The 17,270-nt window shown below is 60.3% G+C and overlaps 1 protein-coding gene and 1 pseudogene across 1 annotated transcript in view; one reads left to right on the top strand and one right to left on the bottom strand.

Annotated features, from left to right (window-relative positions):
• The window catches only part of LOC142076258 (scavenger receptor cysteine-rich type 1 protein M130-like), an 81,244-nt gene extending 76,457 nt beyond the window's left edge, over positions 1-4,787 (bottom strand). Inside the window, exons 1-2 of the mRNA XM_075138628.1 lie at positions 4,778-4,787; positions 3,488-3,802 (exon numbers count right to left, since the gene is read on the bottom strand). Of these exons, the coding sequence (XP_074994729.1) occupies positions 3,488-3,802; positions 4,778-4,787 (325 nt within the window). The remainder of the gene's footprint in view (positions 1-3,487; positions 3,803-4,777) is intronic.
• LOC142076277 (scavenger receptor cysteine-rich type 1 protein M130-like) overlaps positions 1-17,270 on the top strand; it is a 294,015-nt pseudogene that overhangs the window by 144,022 nt on the left and 132,723 nt on the right.

Here is a 17,270-nt window from a genome sequence, read left to right as displayed (position 1 = left end):
TGGGACAAACACTGTCTCAAAGCTGCTCCCAGAGCTGCCCTAGGACAGCCCCTTCCCTCGCTCCTCGGGTGCCACATTGGGTGTAGGGGCAGGAAGAGAGGGGCTGTCCAGCTGGTTGGGGGAAGCTCCTCTCCCGGGCCCAGGACCTCGATGCTCTCCCCATAGACCACATGGCCCCAGCGCTGCAGGAACCATGCGCTGGGGGGCTTCAGGGGATCAGCCCTGGTTGGGGCCAGGGGAAAGGGTCCTGCAGATGTGCCTCCTGCTCAGGGAGGACCCCCACCCACCTGAGCGACCAAACCTTTCCTGCTTCTCCCACGCTGGGCTGTAACCGATCTCCTCATACACAGCCTCGGGGAAGAGCTCCTGAGCTCTCCTGGAGCCTGTGGACAGAGACAGGGCTGGCCCAGGGAAAGGCAGCGGGGGATGGGACCCCACTGTGCTCCCCCAAACCTGTTCCTTTGGCCAGCCCAGGACTGGTCCGACAGCACAGCCCAACTGTGCCGTCCAGGCACATCGCCCGTGAGGGCAACGTTGCTGTGGAGATTATCTGGGGCAGCGTCACCCTTGCATCATCCTTTCGGAGACAGCGCTCATGCCCCTCTGGCCCCTGGGTCCTGCCTCCCTTGTCTGACCCCGGAGCAGCTCCCATGTCTCCTCTCCACCTGGAGCTGCCCCCTATCTGCCCCACGGGTCTATAGCAGGGCCCCTGTCCTGCCGGGTGGTGGGCAGGGCTGGGCAGAGGGACAGCCTGGGGGCCTGACACCACGGAGATGGACCCTACTGCCTCACGCTCCTCCTGTTCTCTCCCTTGCCCCAGAGCCCCCTCCAGCACTACCCAGAGCGCTGCCAGCCTTGGCCATCCCCACTCTGCCATTTCCCTGCTCGCCCCATCGCGAGCTCCCCCCGCCTCCGGGCTCTCTCCACCCCTTGCTGCTCGTGCCCCACAGCCAGGCAGTCAGTGGGGTGGTGCATGAGGCAGATGGCAGCACACAGCCTCATCCCCCCAGCCCTGCCTGTGCCTGACAGCCCGCAGCACCCCACAGCCCTTCCAGCAGCCTTCTCCCCCTGGCACCGCTGTGGAAGGACCCACCTCTGCGCCCAGCCCTGGCACGCAGCACTTGCCCGGCCAGGAAGGCCAGGAGCAGGCAGAGAAGGGCCCCCAGGATGATGCAGATGATGACGGGCACAGAGACTCTCCCGCTGCTGCTCAAACGGCCCCGGGTGGGATCTGCATGGGCGAGAACATGGAAGGGGCAGCACCAGGCCTGGAGAGGTGGGGGCAGCCCCACTCCTGACTCCCATCATACACGGCAGCAGGGGGTGCAGAGCCCCCGGGGTGAGTGATGGGGAAGCTTCCACCCTGCTGAGCAAACTAAAACCCTCCCCAACCCCCACCACCACCCCAGTGCCTCCTCCTGGGAGTTTCACACCCCAACAAGGAGCCCCTTCCATCCAGCAGTGGGGCACAGCCTGTCCGCGGGGATACCCAGCCCCAGCGGGAGGACAAATTACCTGCTCGGGGTGGGGATGCTGTTGTCCTGGGTGTAGCTGCAGAGGAGGAAAAGGAGAGCTGGGCTGAGAGGGTGGGGGTGTGGGTACCGGGGAGCCTCCTCCCCAACACACTGTGTGTGTGTCTGTAGATGTCCCTGGCACATCCCACCCAAATTGCCCCTCCGGTAGTGCTAGAAAGGGAGGCCGGGACAGGGTCCAGCGCCGATGCTCTGAGCAGCAGGCAGGATGGCACAGGCAGCCCAGGGCATAGCCCTGGGGCTGCAGGGCCCCATGGGCAGTGGCCGGAGGACACCCAGTCCCACCACGGCTGCTCCCCACCTGGCACCAGGCTCCTGCACTCTGCAGGAACCTTCGTGCTCTTGGCAGGTCAGAGGCCATGCCAGCACCAAGTGGGCGAAAGGCCTTCCCCAGCTCCCTGCCAATACCCGAGCAAGGGGTCCCAGCCCTGCCGCTCACCTGAGCAGCGTACGGCCGCGTCTTCCTTATGCCGGCAAGCACCGCCATCCCCGGGCCGGGCCCAGCAGTCCTGCAGGGACGGCTCCGTCCCCTGGCACTCCACCTGCTCCAGCCAGATGGGGCCTTGCCCCATCCCAAATGCAGCCTCCTTCAGGGCAGACAGCGCGGGGCCACAGCCCAGCTGCCTGCACGCCACCTCGGCATCCCGCATGTCCCAGGAGTCGTCGCACACCGTCCCCCAGGAGCCACGGTGCCAGACCTCCACTCTGCCTGAGCACCCATCCTCGCCTCCCATGGCACGAATCTTCTCCCTGTCTGGAGAAAGCAAAGACCTCCCAAGGCACTGAGACAGCCCGCAGAGCCCTGCCAGACAAGAAGGGTGCACAGGGGAGCAGCTCAATACCTGTGCAGCTCGTGGAGTTGGGGCACGGGGCCAATGGGGCCGGGGACCTTTCTGGGCGTCCCCCTGAAGAGAGAAACACTGTAGTGAAGGGGCTGGTTGGGGATGGTGCAGAAGAGAGCGAGGCTGAGCTCTGCTTGTGCCTCCCCGTACCATCTTTGTCACGGCAGCAACTGAACCCCGGTCATTCAGCGGGCATGCGCAGGCCTGGGGGGACCCTGATTGCTCAGCCCCTAAAGGTCCCTGGTTCACAGAGCAGCAGTAGTGTGTCTGTGGAGGGGAGGCTCTTCTGAGCCCTGTCTGGTCTCTTCTGAGACCTCACCTGGGGATGCCTCTGCCTCCGCCAGGCGCTGCTGGCAACCTGGGTGGCAACTGCTGCTGGATGTGTGTGGCTGTGGTCACATTTGTGCCACCGGGGTGACATGGAAAGGAAAAGCCCCTCCAAGCTCTTTCTCTGCCTTTGGCTGTGCCCAGCGGGGAGCAGGAGCTGGGGTGACACTGGTGCCCGAGTGGCTCAGAGTTACCTTTGCAGGTGATGTGGATCTCGTCTCGCAGGTCTTCGCATGACTGCGGGTGCCAGGGAGTGGAGGGACACTGCCAGAAGGAGCTGGTTTTCTCCCCACACTGCACATTATCCAGCCACGCAGGGCCAGACACCCTGCCATAGGGCAGGCGTGTTTCCAGGGATCCTCCGTCCCCGCAGCCCAGCTCCTTGCATGCCAGCGACACCGTATCGGGAGTCATCGAGTTGGAGCAAATGCTCCCCCACGTCCCGTTGTAGAAAACCTGCAGGCGCCCGGAGCAGCCGTCGCTGTTCTCCAGCCTGAGGGCCATGAACTCTGGGAGGAAAGGCAGCAAGGGGGAAGAGGCTGGTCTGGGGCTGTGGGAGAGGGGACGCCTCTGCACTCGCCAGGCCCTCAGCCAGGCAGGGGCACGGCCAGCACGTCCCCCTTGCACCCAGGGGCAGAGGGAGGTCCCTGAGGGGGACTGAGGGTCCGCAGGACAGGCTCGGGCAGGAGCTTAGAGGCAGCCAGGGACAGCCTTGGCCATGCGCGGCTCTCCCCACGTCCTGGCCTCCCCGGGAACCAGGCTCCCACCACACCACCCAGCACAGACCTGAGCAGATGACTCCCGCGTCCTCTTTGTGCCCACAGTCGTGCTGCCCCCAGGGCCCGGCAGGGCAGTCCCAGAGAGCAGCTTCGGCCCCGGAGCAATTCACGGCACCCATCCAGATCTGCCCAGAGCCTTCCCCGAACCGAGCGGAGCCGGCCGCCTCCACCGCCCCTCCACAGCCCAGCTGCTGGCAAACGACGGCAGCATCAGAGAGGTCCCAGCCATCATCGCAGACAGTCCCCCAGCTGCCCTGGTAGTAGATCTCCACTCTCCCGGCACAGCGCCCGGCCCCGTTCACCAGCCGGACCTGCCGGCTCCCTGCAGTGGGGAGAAACCCCAGTTGCTGCCAGGGACTGGCTGCCCACCCACCCCATCATCTGGGGGGCCCGGGCAGTGCCGCTCACCCCGGCAAATGACTCCCACGTCCTCCGCAACCCCTGCTGCCAGCGCACTCTCGGGCAGGGAGGTGTTGCAGAGGCTCAGGTTGGTCTCATGCCCTGCGCACCGGACCCCTCGCAGCCCTACGGGGCCCGTCCCTCGCTCAGGCTTTGGGGGGTTGTAGGCTGTCTCTGCCTGTCCGCACTGCAGCTGCCGGCACACCACGTTGGCCTCCTGCACATCCCACTGGTCATCCAGGACTCTGCCCCAAGTCCCGCGCTGGAAGATCTCCACTCGCCCGTCGCACCGGCTCCCTCCACCCACCAGCCGCAGGGATGCAAAGCCGGCTGACCCTGCGGAGAGCAGAGATGCCACGGCCATTGGCGGCACTGGGGAGCACGGCACCCTTTAGGAGCAGGAGGAGGGGGAATTCTCCGACCAAACAGGACAAGATTGAGCCTTGGGCCGACGAGAAGTGAGGGCAAAGCATGGGCCCGCTCTGCAGCTCACACCCAGCTCTGCTGCTGCTGGGGGCACCCAGGAGCTCCTGCCTGGGTGGTGGGATGAAGCTCTGCAGGGCGCTCTGTGGAGGTGGGATGTGGTTGTCTGCAGCCAGGGGGTGGAGCAGAGCCCCGCAGCCCCGTCCTGGATTCATCCCACAGTAGGAAAAGCCAGGAGGCCAGGCCTGGCAGTGGCGCTGCCCTGGGGGCAGATGCCTGCTTCCGTTCAGCCCTCAGCTCTCCCACGGTAGAGCAGTCAGTCTGAGCAGGCAAAGCCCTCCAGAAGGCTCCTGGGGAAGCAAGGGTTTCTCCAGGGAGAAATTCAGCCTGGGGCTGCTCTGGGAGCCCTGCTTTGGGTGGCCATGTCGCACACAAAGGGCAAATGGAGTTAATGCAGCATTTTCCCGGCACTCACCTGAGCACATGACAGCGGCGTTGTTCCCATGGGAGCAGGGTGAGGCCCCCAGGGTGATCACTGGGCACTGTCCCAGGTGGGCTTCAGTCCCGTCACAGTGGAATGAGTCTCTCCAGACAGGTCCGGTTCCTCTCCCAAAATGCCCTCCTCCAGGAATGGACTCAGCAAACCCGCAGTTGAGTTGACGACAGAGAACGTGGGCATCCGAGAGATGCCAGCGGGAGGCACAGAGGGTGCCCCAGGTCCCCAACACCTGGACCTCCACTCTCCCCGCACACGCCGTGCTGCCGTTCACCAGCCTGAACCCTGTGTACTCTGGGGACAGAGGAGGAGAACTGAGGGTGGACCGGTGCTCTTGTACCCTCGGTAGCTGGCGGAGCGGCCAGCGGGACAGCATGCCTTTCTTCTCCTTCTGCCCTATTTTCATGCTGCAGACAACCCATCACCCCTTCTGTCCTCGTGCCCGGCCCAGCACGGTCCTTGCTCTGTTTCCCACCCTGGGGTTCAGCACCCCACCCTGAGTCCTTACGTGTGCAGGTGACAACAGCGCTGTTCATGTGGGTGCAGGGCTGGTCCCTGGGGGACCCCCTGGGGCAGGAGGCGAGGAGGGATTCATTCCCCACACACTGCAGCTCTCCGGCCCAGATGGGACCCACCCCTTCTTCAAAGGGAGCTGGCCCAGCCACAGGCAGGGCCACACCGCACTGCAACTCCCTGCAGACCACACCAGCAGCTTTGGCACCAAAGTGGGAATCACAGACAGTTTTCCACTGGTCCCCGTCATGGACCTCCACACGTCCTGAGCAGTGGCTCTTCCCTTCCACCAGCCGGACAAATCCTGGAGAAACCAAAACAACTGAGAGCTCTCTGGCAGTTAAATGCCCACTTTCCCACATCACATCCAAGCAAGCTGTGACCAATTTACCCATTGTGCATCCCAGAGGAAGCTGTTGGGGGACTGTTGGTGACACAAACACATCCAGCCCCCCAGCACCCCTTCTCTACACCATCACAGCACTCAAGGTCATGTGTCTATTGCAGACACACAGCAGACGCTGCAGACCATGGTGGCACCTTTGGGACCAAGGTGTGAGTCACAGACAGTTTTCCAAGGGTCCCCGTCATGGATCGCTCTATGTCCTTAGCAGGGGCTATTCCCTCTGACCAACCAGCCAGATCCCGGAGCAACCAAAGACCCCTGGGAGGTCCCACAGCCCTCTGGCAGTCCCCTGACCACATCCCACGTCCAAGGTGGCCTAAGGCAAAAAGCCCCACGACCACCCCAGCGGCTCTCAGGGGGTGCTGATGGCACAAACAGAGCAGGGCCCGCCTGCCGCTCCTCAGAAATCAGCCCAGCACTTGTGGGCTTGCTTCTCTCCCAAACCCACTGCCACAGGCACTGCTCAGACAAACTGCTGCTGCCCCACAGGCCTTGGGCTGCCCGGCACTGGTCCCTGGGCACTGCAGCTCCCAGAGCACTTGGGCTCCAGGGAAATGAGCCCAGGCGCTGTTGCCTGCTGCAGCTTGCTCTGCCCCATGGAGCTCAGGGCCAGGCATGAGGAACCTCTTGGTGCCACCAGAAACGTGCCCTGTTCCCAGGGGGGTCTTGGGCTGTGGGGCACTGCTGGTAGATGGGACATGGCACAGGGCAAAAGTAGAGTGAGGCTGTACCTGCGGTCGGTGTCTGTGCCAGCCCCTGCTCCAGCACCTGCCCAGCAAAATGGTCCTCAGCCATGGCCAGAGTGCGCTGCTGGATGCTCATGTCCCTGGACAACAGCCAGGCGGAGGCCAGGAGAGTGGACAGAGAGCAACCCTGGGCTTACACGAGCTCCCAGTGCAAGGGCAGGCACAGGGGAGTGCCAGTAAATGCTGGCAAACCCAAAAGTGCAAGGCAGCCAGGGGCTGGGACAGACATGAGAGGCTGGGCAGCAGGTCAGCCCTCCTGGACGGGGCCATGTCCCCACGGGCAGGCTCTCATGGGGTGACCCTGGGAAAGGTGCCACATGCCACCCCGCTCCTCAGACCAGGCCAAGCGCTCCTCCTCTCCAAGCAACCCCTTTGATTCAGCCAAGGGACTTGTGTCTGCCAGGGAGCACAACCCCAAAGTAGCTAGCCATCTCACGCCCCTCCCCGGTACTGTGGGTGGCCACAGGAGTCACTCTTGGTGCCTCTGCATGGGGGGACCTGGCCCTTGGCACTGCCAGACAGGTCCTGGGTGAATAGGAGGAGAAAGATGGGAATCAACAGACAATGCAGGGCAGGGTGGGGGATTAATCTGAGACAGTGCAGGAGCCAGGCAGGGTATGGGCACCCTTGGGCAGGTTCCCACTGGGCTTTCCCGAGGGACAGGGGACACCAGCAATGACAGTCCCAGCTCGGCAGTGCGACCGGCCACATTGAACAATGCTCCGGTGCCCACTTGTTGCTCCCTGAGGGCAAAGCCAGGTCTCTTCCCCCGTCCCAGCCCCAGAGGTGGGGAATAGGCTCTGCCCTTACCTGAACACATCACTCCAGCGTCCTCAGCATGAATGCAGTTATTTTCACCCCATCCGCTGTGTGGGCAGTCAGACAGGGCAGATTCGGTGCCATTACAGCCAACAAAAGCCATCCAAGTGGGACCAGATCCTGGCCCAAAGTGTCCGTACTGAGGAGCTCCAACAGCAGACCCACAGTCCAGCTGCTTACAAACCACTGCCGCATCGTGCATGCCCCAGTAGTGACCACACACGGTCCCCCACTGGCCCTGTTGTTTCACCTCCACTCTCCCAGCACAGCGCCTGCCGCCATCCACCAGCCTCACCTCTGCAGCACCTTCAAACACCAACATGGGACCAGTCAGGAGAGTGCCAAGGCCCAGCTCTGCAGGTCTGGGGGAACGCCCTGGCCATGTCCGAGATACCAGAGTGGGGGCCCTCTCCCCTCCAGGCTGTCCCAGTGCAGTGCGGGGGTCCCTTCTATCCCCACGCGCTGCGCAAGGCTGGGGGTGTGCAGTTCTGGCCCTGCTGGGTCATTCGCCATCCCACCACACAAGGCACCTTTGCCCACCCCAATGGCCACCTACCCCCTGCCCACGCACACCTCCACACTGTGCCCAGCCCTGCACAGGGCACCCGCTCTTCCCCAGCCCACCCCTCTTCCCCTGAACAGCCCCGTGTACCCAGGCCGGCTTCCCATGCAAACCACCTGCCCCCGCACCATCCAAACCCACCCCCACCCCCAGGGCTTTCCGAGCTCCCACCGAGACGATTCCAATGATCTCCCCACCCACAGCCCCTCCTTGCCCCTGCTGTCAGCCCAGCCCCTGAGCTGGGCCGGGCCCCCCAGGAAGGATGTCTCTCGACGCAGATGTCCCCGTCCCCTTCTCTCTTCGGGGCACAAACTGCCCTCATGGGGTCAGGGTTCCCCTGGAACCGGGAGGCAGGGAGCAGCACACAGACCCTCCGGGGCACCCCAGAGGTTGACAGTGCCCTGGGCATCTCTGGGTGCTGCCATCGCCAGCTGGGCCACCACCGGCTCCAGAGGCCACCACCGGCTGGGGAAGAGAGGGTCCCAAAAGGGTCTCTACGAGGGTCTATGAATCCAGCCAGGCACAGGCTGCCCTAAACGCTGGAGCCCTGGAAAAGGAGATTCTCTCTCCCACCCAGACAGGCAGGCACAGGGTCCATGGACTCAAGCACCTTCTGACCCTCAGCTCAGTAGCACCTCAAAGAAACCCATTCCCAGACAGATCCTATGACCATGCTGGCGCCCGCTGGCCCTGGGCTGTGGGACAAGGGAACGGGCACTTACCGCTGCACAGCTGTACCCAGAGGAGCAACCACAGCATCTGAGGGCACAGGAGTCCCTCTGTGCCCATCCTGAGCCTCCTGCCCTGCCAGCACATCCCTGCTGCGCCACGCTCCCTGCCTCAGCTCCTGGGGCCTCCTGGGGCCAAGGATGACAGGAGGGCAATATATCTCTGCAGATCCCAGCCCAGCTGCAGGAGGAGCCAATCAAAGCAGCAGGACCTTTTTAGACATTATCGGGAGCTATCTCCCCTCCGACACAGCCCAGCCCTCCAATGAACTTCTCCAGCGCCGTTCGTGACCATATATGAGAGACGGCTCTGCTGCAGGTGTCACGTCACTGTGGTGGGGGGCCCTCACAGGACAGGGCAGGTTGTTGGGGGGGAAATGGGATTTTCACCCCTGGAACCCTCTTGTGTTGACCAGGAGCACTGAGCATCTCCTACGCCAGGCCCATCCAAGAGCCCAAGGTGAGAGAGTCCAGCCGTCCCCGTGCCATGGGGACCCGAGGGCTGGGATTGCAGCAGGGTCTGTGTCAGGAAGGGAAGGAAACAGCCCCTGCCCCTGCTACAGACCCCCCTCTGCTGGCAGCAGCAGCTGCGAATGGGCCTTAGCCCAGGCCAGAACCTCATCCCAGCAGTGCTGGCTCCCCCTTCCTTCCCTGGAGAGCCCATGGAAGACCCCTCCCAGGAGCCAGCGCTGGGACACGTCCCTGCCCTGGCAGCAGACGAACAGCCCAGAGGCTCAGACACATCCCTGGCTCTCAGCGTGTCACCACGGGGCCGTTATTCCCCGCCGGCGCATCGGGAGCCGCAGCCTGCAGGTGCACAAACCACAGCCCACGTGGCCTCACGGCGCTCGCCGCGCTCCCCCCGCAGCGCCCAGGCAGGAAGTCTGTGGTTTCCTCATGGCACCGTGCCCGGGCACAGCCCTGGGGTGCCCCCGAGCCACCCCCACCCCGACTGCTCCAGCCAGGGCTGCAGGGGCTGCTCCTTCGGCCTCGCAGACACAGGGCCGGGCAGCTCCCATCCCCCGGGATGCCCTTGTGGCAGCACACGGCCGCTCTGCACCGAGCCCCACAGCCACGGGGTGCCATCGGTGCCACGGCTGCTGCCACCCTCCTCCTGCCACTGCTGCGTGCCCATGAGTTATACTGGTGGTGACCTCACACCCTCCTACTACCGACACCGTGTGTACGAGTTACGCTGTCACACGTGTGCACAACGTACGGACTTCTGCTGACCTTGGTTCTTCCAAAAAGCCGCATTTGGGCATGGCCTAAATATTATTCTGGTGACATCAGAAGCACCTACACAAGCTATGTGCCAGCTCCTGGCCTATCAGCTACTCAGGCATCAGTGACAAGACAAGCTCATACACAGCCCCTGGCCTATCTGCTACTCAGCCACAGATGACGTCATAGCATCTGCCTCTCATATTGGCCTGCTCCTGGCCTATCGGCTATTCAGGCACCAATGACCTCATACCACCTACAGAAACTATGGGCCTGCTCCTGCCCTATCAGCTCCTCAGGCAGCAATGACATTATAAGCACCTCCACATGCCATGGGCCTACTCCCGGCCTGTGAGCTACTCAGACATGAGTGACCTCATAAGCACAGACACAAGCCATGGGCCTACTCCTGCCCTATCAGCTCCTCAGGCACCAGTGACCTCAAAACAACCTACACGTACCTGTCGTGGTTTAAGCCCGGCCAGCAGCTAAGTCCCATACAGTCGTGCGCTCACTGTTTCACTAAATAGAAAGTTAATTCTGTCCCAGCCAAAACCAGTACAATGCCAGGTGTCTGCTCCTGCCCTATCAGCTCCTCAGGCACCAGGGACCTCACAAGAACATGTACACCCATTTGCCATGTACTTGCTGTTGAGGGCCTCAGCCTCCGGTGACCTCACAAGCACCTAGAAAGGCCATGCACCTGGTCCTGGCCTATCAGCTATTCAGCCAAGAGCGACATCACAAGTACATACCCAAGCCTTGTGCCTCCCTCTTGCCTATCATCTACTCAGGCATCAGTGACCTGACCACCACAAAGCCACCTACTTGCTACCTACTCGCCTACGAGATGTGAAGGTACAGGTGACCTCACAAGCTACGTGCCTACTCTTGGCCTATCAGCTACTCAGGTATCAGTAATGTCACAACCACTTACACAAGCCATGTGCCAGCTCTCGGCCTATGATCTACTTAGGCACCAGGGACCTCACAAGCACATACCAACCTATTTGCTATGTGCCCACGTGGTGGAGTGGCCCCATGTGGCAGCCCCCACCCAGTCACTTGCTCACTCCCCACCAGTGGGATGGAGGAGGGAACTGGAAGAAAAAAAACGAGAAAAAAAGAATCTCCTGGGTCGAGATGAAGACAGTTTAATAAGTGCAGAATCAATCGCTCACAGCAGGAGATCAATGCCCAGCCAGTCTCTGAGTAAAGGCCACTTCAAAGAACACACCCTCCTCCCCAGTTTTATTGCTGACCATGACATCACCTGGTGTGGAATATCCCTTTGGTCACTTGGGGGTCAGCTGTTGTGGCTTTGTCCCCTCCCAGCCTCTTGCCACCCCCAGCCCCCTCACTGTTGGGGCAGAGGGAGAAACAGAGCAGGCCTTGATGCTGGGCAAGCGCTGCTCAGCAATAGCTACGATGTCAGTGTGTTATCAGAGCTGTTTGGGCCACCAAGGCAAAGCACGGCACCAGAGGGGCTGCTAACAAGAAAATTCACTTCATCCCAGCCAGACCCAGTACAACCTCCACCCCTTATTCCATACCGTGTGCGTCCTGCTCAGATCCTACATTATTCAGTACATTTACATCCACCACCACCACTCCCTTCCCCATCCCTTGGCATGACACGCACACAGCATACTGGGTTTGGCTGGTGTGGCTCAGGTGGACGTGGGCAAGTGCCAGCACCCTCCTGACTTCTCCCCTCACTCAGTCAGCCAGAGCTTTTTGAAACATGCAATCAGGTCATCAACCTAAGGACAAGGAGACCTATATAGCCCCCACCTGCACCCCACAGGGGTCTTACAGGTAGCTGTCAGATCCCCCACAGCCACGGGGAAAGGGAGTTCCCCACCAGCACCCTTCCTCTCTCTTTGGCACCTCGAAATCCAGTTTGGAGTTCATGGGCTCATTGGCTGGTTTGTCTGGCTCACGTGATTTTTTGGGGGATTCCCTTTGCCTCTTTTCCATATTGTCCCCACGCACATCTTCTTCTGAAGTTGGCATTTTGTCCTGGTTTTCCACGTTCGCAGACAGGGCTTCCACAGGTCTGTTCCATGACCTGTGGAGTTCGGGGGTGTCCAGCCCATGTCCTGGCCCTAACTCACAGGGTCTGGGTTTTCCTGTCGCTCTCTGGTTCTGGTCCCCTTTGTCTGGTCCATGACCTGTGGGGTTTGGGCTTGTCCAGCCCATGACGTGGTTCTGACCCATGGGGTTTGGGTTGCCCTTGCTTTGTCTGGTCCATGACCTGTGGGGTTTGGGTGTGTCCTGCCAGTGTCCTAGCTGCGACCCACATGTGTTGGGGTGTCCTGTCCCTGTCTGGTCCATGACCTGTGGGTTTCGGAGATGTCCTGCACGTGTCTTGTCTCTGAGCCTCGGGGTTTGGGGTGCCCTGTCCCTTTCTGGTCCATGGCCTGTGGGGTTTGGGGATATTCTGCCAGTGCCCGTGCGCTGAGCCATGTTGTTTGAGGTGTCCTGTCCCTGTGTGTTTCATGACCTGTGGTGTGTTGAAGTGTCCTGTCCCCATCGTGGCCCTTAGGCACGGGGTTTGGGGTGGCCCGTCCCTGTCTGGTCCATGACCTGTGAGGTTTGGGGTTGTCCTGCCCATATCCTTGCCCTGACCCTTGGGGTTTGTGATTCCGGGAGCCTGTCTGGTCCATGACCTCTGGGGTTTGGGGATGTCTTGCCCATGTCCTGGCCCTGAGCCACGGGGTTTTGTGTTCCCTGTCCTTCTCTGGTCCATGACCTGTAGGGTTTTGGGCTTGTCCAGCCCATGTCGTGGCTCTGACCCATGGGGTTTCGGGTGCCCTTTCTTTGTCTGGTCCATGACCTGTGGGGTTTGGGAGTGTCCTGCCAGTGTCCTAGCTGCGACCCACGTGTGTTGGGGTGTCCTGTCCCTGTCTGTTCCATGACCTGTGGGGTTTCGGAGGTGTCCTGCACGTGTCTTGGCCCTGAGCCTCGGGGTTTGGGGTTTCCTGTCCCTTTCTGGTCCATGGCCTTTGCTGTTTGGGCATATCCTGCTAGTGTCCTTGCGCTGAGCCATGGGGTTTTGGGTGTCCTGTCCCTGTCTGGTCCATGACCTGTGGGGTTTGGGAGTGTCCTGCACGTGTCTTGCGCTTGAGTCACGGGGTTTGGGGTGGCCTGTCCCTGTCTGGTTCATGACCTCTGGGGTTTGGGGATGTTCTGTCCATGTCCTGGCCCTGAGCCACGGGGTTTTGGGTTCCCTGTCCCTGTCTGGTCCATGACCTGTGGATTTTGGGCTTGTCCAGCCCATGTCGTGGCTCTGACCCATGGGGTTTGGGGTGCCCTTTCTTTCTCTGGTCTATGGCCTGTGGGGTTTGAGAGTGTCCTGCCAGTGTCCTTGCGCTGAGCCATGTTGATTGGGGTGTCCTGTGCCTGTCTAGACCATGACCTGTGGGGTTTTGGGTGTCCTGCACGTGTCTTGGCCCTGAGCCACGGGGTTTGGGATGCCCTGTCCTTTCTGGTCCATGGCCTGTGGGGTTTGGGGATGTCCTGCACGTATCTTGGCGCTCAGCCATGGGGATTTGGGTGCCCTGTCCCTGTCTGGTTCATGACCTGTGGTGTGTTGAAGTATCCTGTCCCCATCGTGGCCCTTACACACGGGGTTTGGCGTGGCCCGTCCCTGTCTGGTCCATGACCTGTGAGGTTTGGGGCAGTCCTGCACGTGTCTTGCGCCTGAGTCACGGGGTTTGGGGTGCCCTGTCCCTGTCTGGTTCATGACCTCTGGGGTTTGGGGATGTCTTGCCCATGTCCCAGCCCTGAGCTACGGGGTTGAGGGTCCCGGGTCCCTGTCTGGTCCATGACCTGTTTGGTTTTGGGGTGTCCAGCCCATGTCCTGGCCCTAACCCACAGGGTTTTGGGTTCCCTGTCCCTCTCTGGTCCATGACCTGTGGGTTTTGGGCTTGTCCAGCCCATGTCGTGGCTCTGAACCTTGCGGTTTGGGGTGCCCTTTCTATGTCTGTCCATGACCTTGGGGTTTGGGGACGTCTTGCCAGTGCCCGAGCTGTGAACCACATGTTTTCGGGTGCCCTTTCTCTGACTGTCCATGACCTGTGGGGTTTGGGAGTGTCCCGCCAGTGTCCTTGCTGTAACTCACGTGTTTTGGGGTGTCCTGTCCCTTTCTGTGCCATGGCCTGTGGGATTTGGGGATATCCTGCCATTGGTCTTGCACTGAGCCATGTTCTTTGGGGTGACCTGTCCCTGTCTGGTCCATGAGCTGTGGGTTTTGGGCTTGTCCAGCCCATGTCGTGGCTCTGACCCATGGGGTTTGGGGTGCCCTTTCTTTGTCTGGTCCATGACCTGGGGGGTTTGGGAGTGTCCTGCCGGTGTCCTAGCTGTGACCCACTTGTTTTGGGGTGTCCTGTCCCTGTCTGGTCCATGACCTGTGGGTTTTGGGCTTGTCCAGCCCATGTCATGGCTCTTACTCATGGGGTTTGTGGTGCCCTTTCTTTGTCTGGTCCATGAGCTCTGGGGTTTGGGAGGATCCTGTCAGTGTCCTAGCTGTGACCCACTTGTTTTGGGGTGTCCTGTCCCTGTCTGTTCCATGAGCTGTGGGCTTTGGGGGTGTCCTGCACGTGTCCTGGCTCTGACTCATGGGGTTTGGGGTCCCGTGTCCCTGTCTGATTCATGAGCTCTGGTGTGTTGAATTGTCCTGTCCCCATCGTGGTCCTTACGCACGGGTTTTGGGATTGCCCGTCTCTGTCTGGTCCATGACCTGTGGGCTTTGGGGGTGTCCTGCCCATACCATTGTCCTGGCCCGCGTGGTTTGGGGTTCTGGGTCCCTGTCTGGTCCATGACCTGAGGGATTTGGGGATGTCCTGCCCATGTCCCAGCCCTGAGCCACGGGGTTAGAGGTTCCGGGTCCCTTTCTGGTACATGACCTGTTTCGTTTGGGGATGTCCAGCCCATATCCTGGCCCAAACCCACAGGATCTGGATTTCCCTGTCCCTCTCTGGTCCATGACCTGTGGGGTTTGGGCTTGTCCAGCCCATGTCATGGCTCTGACTCATGGGGTTTGGGGTGCCCTTTCTCTGTCTGGTCCATGACCTGTGGGGTTTGGGAGTGTCATGCCAGTGTCCTAGCTGCGACCCACGTGTGTTGGAGTGTCCTGTCCCTGTCTGGTCCATGACCTGTGGGGTTTTGGAGGTGTCCTGCACGTGTCTTGGCCCTGAGCCTCGGGGTTTGGGGTGCCCTGTCCCTTTCTGGTCCATGACCTGTGGGGTTTGGGGATATCCTGCCGATGTCCTGGCCCTGAGCCATGGGATTTGGGGTTCCGGGTCCCTGTCTGGTCCATGACCTTTGGGGTATGGGGATGTTCTGCCCATGTCCTGGCACTGAGCCACGGGGTTTTGGGTTCCCAGTCCTTGTCTGGTCCATGAGCTGTGGGTTTTGGGCTTGTCCAGCCCATGTCGTGGCTCTGACCCATGGGGTTTGGGGTGCCCTTTCTATGTCTGGTCCATGACCTGTGGGGTTTGGGAGTGTCCTGCCAGTGTCCTAGGTGCGACTCACGTGTGTTGGGGTGTCCTGTCCCTGTCTGTTCCATGACCTGTGGGGTTTCGGAGGTGTCCTGCACGTGTCTTGGCCCTGAGCCTCGGGGTTTGGGGTGCCCTGTCCCTTTCTGGTCCATAGCCTTTGCTGTTTGGGCATATCCTGCCAGTGTCCTTGTGCTGAGCCGTGGGGTTTTGGGTGTCCTGTCCCTGTCTGGTCCATGACCTGTGGGATTTAGGGGTGTCCTGCAGGTGTCTTGCGCCTGAGTCACGGGGTTTGGGGTGGCCTGTCCCTGTCTGGTTCATGACCTCTGGGGTTTGGGGATGTTCTGTCCATGTCCTGGCCCTGAGCCACGGAGTTTTGGGTTCCCTGTCCCTGTCTGGTCCATGACCTGTGGGTTTTGGGCTTGTCCAGCCCATGTCGTGGCTCTGACCCATGGGGTTTGGGGTGCCCTTTCTTTGTCTGGTCCATGGCCTGTGGGGTTTGGGAGTGTCCTGCCAGTGTCCTTGCGCTGAGCCATGTTGTTTGGGGTGTCCTGTGCCTGTCTAGACCATGACCTGTTGGGTTTTGCGTGTCCTGCACGTGTCTTGGCCATGAGCCACGGTGTTTGGAGTGTCCTGTCCCTTTTTGTTCCATGGCCTGTGGGGTTTGTGTATATCATAGAATCATAGAATCATTAAGGTTGGAAAAGACATCTAAGGTCATCGAGTCCAACCATCAGCGCAACACCACCGTACCCACTACACCATGTCCCTAAGCGCCTCATCTACCCGTCTTTTAAATACTTCCAGGGATGGTGACTCAACCACTTCCCTGGGCAGCCTGTTCCAAGGCCTGACCACTCTTTCAGTAAAGAAATTTCTCCTATTGTCCAATCTAAACCTCCCTTGCCGCCACTTGAGGCCATTTCCTCTTGTCCTATCGCTGTCACTTGGGAGAAGAGACCAACACCCACCTCGCTACAACCTCCTTTCAGGGAGTTGTAGAGCGCCATGAGGTCTCCCCTCAGCCTCCTCTTCTCCAGTCTAAACAACCCCAGTTCCCTCAGCCACTCCTCATCAGACTTGTGCTCCAGGCCCTTCACCAGCTTCGTTGCCCTCCTCTGGACACGCTCCAGCACCTCCATGTCCTTCTTGTGGTGAGGGGCCCAAAACTGAACACAGGATTCGAGGTGCAGCCTCACCAGTGCCCAGTACAGGGGCACAATCACCTCCCTACTCCTGCTGGCCACACTATTCCTGATACAGGCCAGGATGCCGTGGGCCTTCTTGGCCACCTGAGCACACTGCCGGCTCATGTTCAGCCGGCTGTCGATCAGCACCCCCATGTCCTTTTCCTCTGGGCAGCTTTCCAGCCACTCTTCCCCAAGCCTGTAGCGTCGCCTGGGGTTGTTGTGGCCCAAGTGCAGGACCCGGCACTTGGCCTTGTTGAACCTCATACATTGGCCTCAGCCCATCGATCCAGCCTGTCCAGGTCCCTCTGCAGAGCCTTCCCACCCTCCAGCAGATCAACACTCCCGCCCAGCTCGGTCTCGTCTGCAAACTTACTGAGGGAGTACAGTAATCTATACATCTATAATTAGATCTAAGAACCTGATGGGATATGACTGGAGCTATATAATTAAAGTCACATCCTATGATTTTAGTAAAATTGCAAATGCAAAAATTTGAGTGATTTTTAGTGTCTACCTTCGTGCCCTCTACAGATATAAAACTACAAGTAGTTCTCAAACATACGCAACCTTTGCAGTGTATATTAATATGGTTTTAAGGTCAGCATTGGGGTGAATTTCAAAATGACAAACTTTCTGATCAGTGTCAAGACAAATATCTTGCGTATCGATAGCATTATTCTCACAAATGAACCCTTGTTGTTCTCGTACAATGCAAGATTCTAAATTTACAGTCTGCCACTCATTCCCTGTTTTTCGAGCCCCTGCCGTATGTTCAAAAGGGTA

This window comes from Calonectris borealis, unplaced genomic scaffold, assembly GCF_964195595.1.
Source record: "Calonectris borealis unplaced genomic scaffold, bCalBor7.hap1.2 HAP1_SCAFFOLD_40, whole genome shotgun sequence".
NCBI lineage: Eukaryota > Metazoa > Chordata > Aves > Procellariiformes > Procellariidae > Calonectris > Calonectris borealis.
Note: the sequence above shows the minus strand (reverse complement) of the source record. Positions and strands in the feature narration are given on the sequence as shown.